Below are 9,054 nucleotides of genomic sequence, written 5' to 3'. Positions count from 1 at the left end.
TAAGGCGCGTTCTTCTATCGGTTAATCTGCTCACCTGCTCGGCCTCCTTTGATGTGGCACTCGGGGGCAGATGGAGGTGATGACAGTCATGGGCACAGCCAGACAAAGGCCTTGTTCACTGTTCAGGGGGGGCGGCCGAAACCCTTCACGCCTACTGTTCCGCTGACTTGCAGGGGGAGGGAGAAAAGCGGACTTGTGCTTTGGCCCTCTTCTCTACTCTCTTTTCTCTAGATGGTTGCGTTGGGATTGCGTCTCTTGGATTGCGCACAGTGAAGCCACAGTTGGCACGTCACGATACAATAAAGAGACTAGGTATCTAGCCTTGGGCTACTTCTATACTCTGGAGGATAGTGCGCGAGGGTGGGGGGGCTGCTTTCACAAATGGTGTTCTCGACAAGGCGACGTTTTTTCCTGCAGCCTTTGTGGAAAGCCGAATGCTCAATTGTTGGTCTATTTTTAGAAAATGACGCAGCCATTGAATTAGGACGGTTTCTTGGGTTCGCCCCTCGGGCCGGATGTTATTGGGGGGTCTAAAAAGTGCTGAGTTGCGTGAAACTAGGGGAGTTGAGGCCAGGGGTGATTGCTACCAGGAGACAAGGAAGAAACATTTTCACATTGTTTAGCCCTGTCCCCTCAACTGCTGGCCCCCCCTTTGCTGCGAGGTCTGCCCGGGAGATGGAATGGTGCTTCAATGTAAAGCCAGACCTCTTGTTTTCAATGACAAAACCAACACACCAGCAGATTACACTGGTATGTAAATTGTAAGTGCACTATGGGCGTATCGTTTTGTGAATACCAAGCAGCTACACAGGTTTGTGCAACCTACCACACCAGTACACACACACCTGGTCTACGTGGATTCCATAACTATCACAAGGCCAAATACGTGCTACAGATACAGTGAGTTTTCTTCTCTACTCTACCACCACTATGTAAATTGACGATGGTCCTTTTATGCCTGTAGTCTCTGGGAATCTGATATGATACATGTTTTGAACGGGGATTCCTGTCGGTTTATATTTCACTGCTTCTAATTTCATTCATTTGTATTTCTTTCTTTCTTTTTCATTTGGGAGGTAGCCTTAAGTGATTTGTAATTGCCAACAAAGCTTGTCTTAGTTGTTGTTTTCTTGTGCTGTATGGATAATTGTGCAATAGCCATAGGAAATAGCCAATAGCAAAGCATTTGGATATTTGACACCAGTCTGCATTTACTATTTCCAATGTCGCTCCTTTTCCTAAATGTAAAGGCAAGGCACGGGAGTGCTATAGCATACCAATACATACATACAATAGCATAAGCCCATCCGCGAGTACTATACATACATCAACGTGACCTAGCCTACATACATGGCCACTTTCAAGCACACGGCAAGTTCACAGCTGCCTTTACACTAAATAAAAGTATAATTTTGAGAAGAGATACGCAGAAACACATTGGATAAATGGCATTTAAAAGCGGGCAGTTAAAAGCAGCAAAGATAAAATTAAACCCAAAGGTATATAGCGAGTACGATGCACTACAAGCCTACTGCAGGTGGTAATATGAAAAGTAATTCCTGGTCTAATTTGAGTCTTTTGTCAATGTTTTCTCCCCCCCAGCCCTTTCCTCGAGCAAACAAGTGTGCCACGACGTCTTCAGGCTGCGTTGCCCTTACTGGTGCTCTCACATTGTCCCTTTTTCATGGCGAGCCTTCCGCGCTTCCTTGTAGCTCTGTAACTCCTGTCCGCAACATGCTGCCGTCCACCTTCGAGACAAGTCATAAGACGGTATCACACTCTTTCCTTTGAAAGTAAACTCTGCTATGTGTTTCAGATCTTCATTGGTATCCAATTATGGCCCCCTGGAGACACTAGTAGCATCAAAGCACGCCCAACCTAACAACTACGTTTTTTATAATCAAACTCAGCTTGGAGCTGTCATTGTCATGTTTTGCGAGGATTTGTTTGCATATGGCGAGTCCATTGAGTAACACGCTTGACATTTTGAATGATTAAAAACGAAATTTTCCCGCTCCTTCGTGTTGCAATCTGAACCTTGTCACCCATGCAGGATGCTGATGATGCGGTATCTGGCTGTTTTGTGTTTCCATCATCCCAACAGATGGTTAATCCCTAAATTACAGTCTGATTCCACGCACAGGTTCCATCACCTCTACTTTGCGGTTAGTATGTTCACATTTGGCAGCATGCTTAGCATAACGCCGAACTGTACATCTTCCTGGTTTCCACTGTTTTTAACAAAATTCATAAGATACTAATATGATTTGTCCTATTTCTTTTGTTTCTCAACCAAATGCCACAACGTATTGGAGCACACTTCTTTTTTTTCCCCTGGTGATTTTGTTGTTAAATGGGGTTGCATAAATGGAGGCAAGTTTCTTCTTGACACGAGATTTACCTCCCGTATAAATTTAAACAACCGCCAATACTTGCAAGAGACCTTTATAACTGACAAGGAGGCTTGAAAGTATTTCTTTCATTCTATGGCACTCTATCATATAACATTTTGGCAACACCATGTCTCAACAAAATGTGTTTACATTATTAGTTTTTGAAGAGATGGGGTGATTTTGATAGCACACATTGCATTTGTTTTTCAGCGCGAGGAGAGGTAAAAGACGGAGCTGAGGGGTCAAACTGGATATTTGCCAATTCTGCAGGACCCCATCGGAGGAGATCGCTCTGAGAAACAAAGCGGACCAGGCAACGTGACGAGAGTTTTCTTCCACATTCTTCCAGACGGTTGGTGTCGGGTTGTTGTACTGAGGCAGAACCATTAGTCAAGGCAGACTCAGTACCGGCCCTTCTGGTGGGGTTCAGAATTCAGAACCTTTATTAGTCCCACGAGGAGGGGGGATGTACGTTGTTACAGCAGAAAGAGCCAACGACGCTTAATGTACATAATGTTACAGGCAGAAAAATAGTTAAGGTAAAAAAAAGTTATAATTCGTAAAAACTAATAAAATTAAAAAGATTTACCCAATTTACAAAATACACATGGACTTTAACAGGAAACAATGGACGCGTTCACACCAAGTACTTTTTCCCACAAACGGGTTCCTGAGACTTATGATTTAGTGCGTTCCACCAAAAGCTTTCCCAGAATTAAATTAGTTCTAGGGAGAACTTTTTTACCCCTTTTCAGTTCCTGCTAAGAGAGCAGGTATTTTCGTGGGAGAAAAGCGTTCCGTTGTCTGTTGGCTGGCGGAATACAACACGCCCGTCAACTCCAAAAAGTTGTGAGCCCATTTTATTATCCTGGCATTGCACTTTTAGCATGTAGCATTTAGCCCAGCGCAAACGCAGAGAACTAAGGAGCAAACCACAAATAAAACAGGAGCCTGGGTGGTGGGCGACGGGAGGGTGTCGGCGTTTCTGGCCGTTCACTCTGAAGCCGCGCCCTAACTCCGGGGATTTTGGGCGGGCCAAGTATTACGAAATGAAAGTTGGTTTGCGCCTGCCAGTTTCAACCCAAGCAGGAAGAAAGAAGAGTGACGTCAGCGCTTCCATTTACCTAATCCAACCCCCAGGACTAATTCCGGTGTGAACGCAGATTGTAACTTAGTTCATGAGAACTAAAGAGTTCTCAGGAACCTTTGTGGGAAAAGTACTTGGTGTGAACGCGCCTAATAGGAGTTTTCCATGTATGTGTGTTGCACTCTAGTAAGTAAAACATTTAAAATAAGGTTATTATTGCAGTTATCTTTCTAGTTTCTAGTCTTTATGCTACACAATTATAGGTGAAGCTTCGATAACATAGGAGCAGTTAATATCTGTTGTATTCTCACTTCATGATTTCTTTTTTAAAAACGGCTATAAATTGGCCGGAAAAATCTGACCTGCCTTAGCGCTCAGATTTCTCTCGTCCAGAACTAATATACTTCACTATATAACTTTATAAACGTTATCATGTCTGTAGATACGGAACTCCGGGGAGCGACCCAGTAATGAGCAGATCATCAAATTCTCCAAACTGTTCGAGGACGAGCTGACTCTGGACAACCTGACCCGGCCTCAGCTGGTGGCTCTCTGCCGGCTCCTGGAGCTCCAGTCCATCGGGACCAACAACTTCCTGCGCTTCCAGCTCATCATGAAGCTCAGGGCCATCCGTGCCGATGACAAGGTATGAAACTCAAAATCAAATTGTTTCCACTTTTTACGTTCAAACTTTTAAAGGTAGGGTATGTAAGTTTGAGAAAACCGGCTCGAGATCGCTAGAATTTGAGAATACGGAGAAAATCTGCCACTTCCTTACAGAGCCCCTCCTCCAACACACACGAACGCGCACATGACCAATGAGGGCACGAGATAAGTTTGTGCACAGATGGAAGGCTGACAGGCAGGTAGGCCATCCAGTTATTTTAGCCGGTGCTTTTTACAGCGCTACGGCTTCCACAGATGACATTTTTTTATGGATTTTTTGTCAAAGCACTTCAGATATTCATTGCTATCGGGATGTCAAGAGCATTCCATGGAATATAACAAAAAGTATATCTTGAGCCGGTTTCTCAAACTTACATACCCTACCTTTAAACTCTATTAAAAGGGAAATCAGAAATTGGTCAGAAATCAGAAATTGGTCAGATGTTATAGGTAGAGCACTTCTGTAGTTACATATTTTAAGAAGACATTTGATGATTTTAATGTCTGTGTGATCTGTGTTTCTCCAGCTGATAGCAGAAGAAGGGGTGGAGAGTCTGAACGTGAACGAGGTGCAGACAGCCTGTCGCGTCAGAGGGATGAGATCTCTGGGAGTCACAGAGGAACGACTGAGAGAGCAACTCGTCCAGGTAACATCTCCAAAAAGAGATAAAGGAGATTTGATATGCAGGGGGACATATGAAACCTTATTCTATTCTCTGCTCATCTACTTCTATTCATTCCCTCACAGATTCTTTTTAGACTCAAACAATATGAGTTTAAGTATCTGTTAAATGGTCTCACTGTTCTCACTCACTGTTACATGTGGCTCCTGTAGTGGTTGGAGCTGCATCTGAAGCAGCAGATCCCCACCTCCCTGCTGCTGCTGTCCCGAGCCATGTTCCTCCCCGACACCCTGTCCCCCGCCGACCAGCTGAAGACCACCCTGCAGACGCTGCCCGAAGTGGTGGTACGTTCATATGCTTAGTCTGGTTTGCCATAGCAAAATCAACTTTCTGGAAAAGGGCATTGATACTGTTCATATTATATACTGAGAATAATTGGCTTGCAAAATCAGTCGGCAGTAAAAAAGCTGTTATATATAATATTCTCAGCTGCACCAAAGGCATCTTAGGTTTAGCTTGTGGTTTAAGAAATATATACAAAAATAAATCTTTGTAATTGAAAGAATAACCTTCTCTATGAGACTTCAGGAACTTACATCTGAGGAAAAATGGAAAACGTAGATTACCCTGATACGCCCTTCTTTTGTTTAACTGTTTGAATATATTATTTAATGATCTATCTATACTGTCAATGTTTTATATTGTAAAGAAAACACCCCAGGTTCTTGTGTGCTTATTGTTTTTGTTTTGTTAAGACAAAGAATAAAGACGGACCACTATGTAACTACATATGTAGACTGAAGTTGAAATGCGATCCAAAACAAAAATACAAATGTTAAAAAATGTATTAAATATATATAAAAAAAATGTATCTTTTCACTCAACTCTATCGTACGCTGTCCTCTCCAGACTAAGGAGGCCCAGTCGATGATGGCAGAGATGGAGCGCTCCAAAGTGGACAATAAGGCGAAGTTGGAGACGAGGCTGCTGGAGGAGGCGGCCATACGCCAGGACAACAATGACCGCAAGAACGAGAGGCTGGCCGACGCTGCAGAGAAGGCTGCCAGGGTAACCACTCATTCATCATCTTTTATCTCGATTTTCCAAGAAAATAATTGAGTTACTTGGACAAAAACATGTCATTCAAAATGTTTAGATAAAGGTCTCAACATGAACATGACATCACTGATTGCAAACTTGACACCAATAGATTTAAAGGTCTCATGTCATGGCCATTTCTACAGATCATAATTCCATTGTTGAGGTCTACTAGAATAGATTTACATTGTTCAATTTTCCAAACTCACATTGGTTNGGGGCAGGAAGGTGGTCGGGAAGGGAGTTCCTGACCAGCTCCGTGTCCACCCCAGCGTTGTCTCACTTCTTGTTTTCACAAGTCGTCTCAATTACTGTACAATTAATACAGGTCAAAGACCAAATAAACTGTAGGTAACTGTCTTGCCTATTTAAAGCCGTCTCCCTTTTTAACGTATTTTATATGCTTTTAGAAAATCATTTTTCCCCTAAAAGAAAAATGAAACAATATGTTATTTATTTAAAACAAATGTAAATAATAAATGAATAAATGCAGGCTATAATGTAATTTGATTTTCCCTTTTTGAGGGCAAGTATTTGTTTTATATTTAGTGAGCTGTATTACATATATCATATTCCTTTGCTCAGGTAATAACGACAATACCTTAGTACTATTTCACTTTTTAAACCAATTTTCTTTTTGTATTACTATTTACTATTTACTTGCACTATATTTTCTGTTTATCTGTGTTTAGTGTTGCACTGCTGGAGAAGCCTGTCACACAAGATTTTCATCGGCATAACTACACTGTAGCTATGTTCGTACTGTATGACTAAATAAAGAACCTTGAACCTTGAACCTTGAACCTTGAACCTTGAACCTTGAACCTTGTTTGGGGTTTGTTCACATGTTGTACAGCTGATTTAGAAATTAGAGAACAGAAGAAAAAAAAGAAAGGAACTGATCCCTCACACTCAAACACACTTACTGTGTGAATTGGCTAACGTGAAACACATAAAGCGACATTACTTAAAACCTTGTGTCCAGTGACTGTCCCATGTGTTGTCTGTGGTCAGAGGGAGGGTCAGGAGGGAGGGTCAGGGACAGCTGGAGCTTCACCTGTCACTGGATCACATTCGTTTATATGACACAGCAGTGGTGACACCCAACTCCAGCATTTAAACACTGCGTTGGCGGAACACAATAACAAACCCCTTACCAATAAAAGAACCCTTAAGTGAATGTCAGTTAAGGAACCTCATATAAACAACAGCTACAAGTGAAGCATATTTTTGTATTAAATTCAACAACAAAAATTGTCAGCTCTAATGGCTCAATGCGTTTTTAGGGCATTCTCATCTTTATAAAGGTGCCTGGTAGAAGCTCCAAGAATTGCTTGACCATTGTAAGTGTACAAAATGATCTATTGTGTGCAAAAGGAAAAGTCTCACAAATTAAGCATACAGTACAGTAGAGTATGTCCAACACAGTGAAAAAGTGTGTTAGCAAAGAGGAGAAGTGATGACAAGACAATCAACAACAATGACTGTTAAGCTCATGAAAGTAGTTTTGCACAACTGACAGCCTTAGAAATACCCTGTGACCACTTACTGAAAACTAAATTGTTCATTTTTCTCTTATTATGTCCACTCTCTGCTGCTTTTTCTGTTCTCATATGTAATCAAACCATCTATTTCACCCACAGCCAGACTTGGAAACACATACAAGGAAAAGTACTCTTTCAACACACAAGCAGACGTCTATACACATGCACTTTCACAATCTCCCTTATCGCCCACATCCACACAGTCAGCGGCGATAACTGTTTAATTAATGTGTGATTGCAACACGCCGGCCTAATAATGTTTTTCCTGTCTTTCCCCTGGGCTACTCCTTTCAGAAAAACACTGCGGGAGGAATTTCTGATCCATTTTAAGCTCCAACGAGAATGTGGATAAGTCTGTAGATTACTGCCCAACATGTTTATGATAGCCTATTATTCCCTAAGCTTTATCCGGGCCCCGCGCGTGCTTCGTCTACTTAGCACAACTATTTAGGTCATGGTACAATCTCAGAGGAAAGCACCGTGGATATGGAAATATAAGGAAACCTAAGCAATAAGTGTCAAAATTAAGCAAATTATGCTGTTTTACGGTAGTTTTGACCAAGTTATGGCAAAGTAATGGACAAGTCTTTCAATCAACCAGTGTACTTGGACATGACCTCACATTATCTTAAAGGGGTCCTATAATGCTTTTTGGGACATCTTTTAAGCCCCTGTCACACTGTCCCGAATTTGACACCCGATGGACACACGATTAAGGAAATGTTCAAATTCGGCTCTGATCGTAACAACATCGGGCCATTCGTGGGGCATCTTACAGCCATCGTATGACCCGCCGGTGGAGTTTTCTCAGGCTCGGCAGTCAACTTCGGGAGCGGTGGCAAATCTTGCATCCAAAGCATTGCTAAGAAGGCCTTGTGAAGGTTATTTCTCGTGTTGACTTCGTGTGTCCATTTTGCCCTTCGAAGGCATTCGTGAGGGCCATCTTAAGCATCGTTGCCGCCGTGGGGAATTTATCAGGCGTCCGGCAGCAACTCGGGGCGTGATATGCCAAGTATGGTTAAGATGTCTGCACGAAGGCCCGTGTTGCTACGATCAGAGCCGAAGTTTGAACATCTTCCCTTTATCGTCGTGTCCTTCTGGTTGTTTTATTGGCAGCACAAAAGTCATTAAGACATATTATGGTAAGATAACCCAATGTTTGTGTCTGTGGAAACTAAAAGGATAGTAAGTACTGATTATTTTGGAAGGCGAGGAGAGTTGTTTGTGTGCTATGGAAACAACATGACGGAGAATAACTTATATCCTTCTACATATAAACGAGCGGGAGAAAGTAAAGAACAAAGTCGGGAGAAATATCAGGTACAGAGTCGAATAATAAACTTTAACAGTAATTGGGTTTGTGGTCAGGCTTCGTTGCAGTTGTATGGTGCTTATAATGTAAGGTCACATGTTGCCTTCGGTGTGGTTCGGGGCCATCGTTGCGTGCGAATTCACAATCCATATTCGTGTGTCCATGGGTATCAATTTTGGGCAGTGTGACAGGGGCTTAACAGTTGACACAATCACAACAGAGCCGCAGCTAACCAATCAGAGCAGACTGGGCTCTGGTTTCAGACAGAGGGTGAAAAAAGTGCTGCAGCACAAGGCAGTGTGGAACAATAAAAGACTTTGGAACATTTAAA

General features: G+C 42.4%; 1 protein-coding gene across 6 annotated transcripts in view; it reads left to right on the top strand.

The window, feature by feature from the left end:
- Positions 1–9,054, top strand: part of letm1 (leucine zipper-EF-hand containing transmembrane protein 1) — a 54,712-nt gene that overhangs the window by 17,383 nt on the left and 28,275 nt on the right. For all 6 annotated transcript variants that reach the window (XR_799473.1, XM_010783010.1, XM_010783008.1 and 3 more), the window contains exons 6-9: positions 3,923–4,126; positions 4,674–4,793; positions 4,982–5,113; positions 5,679–5,837. Coding sequence is in view for 5 of the 6 variants with exons in the window: in XM_010783010.1 (XP_010781312.1) it covers positions 3,923–4,126; positions 4,674–4,793; positions 4,982–5,113; positions 5,679–5,837 (615 nt within the window). In the remaining variant the exon portion in view is untranslated. The remainder of the gene's footprint in view (positions 1–3,922; positions 4,127–4,673; positions 4,794–4,981; positions 5,114–5,678; positions 5,838–9,054) is intronic.

This window comes from Notothenia coriiceps, unplaced genomic scaffold (genome assembly GCF_000735185.1).
Source record: "Notothenia coriiceps isolate Sejong01 unplaced genomic scaffold, NC01 NC01_scaffold00024668, whole genome shotgun sequence".
Lineage (NCBI taxonomy): Eukaryota > Metazoa > Chordata > Actinopteri > Perciformes > Nototheniidae > Notothenia > Notothenia coriiceps.
This window is presented reverse-complemented; position numbering and strand designations above follow the sequence as displayed.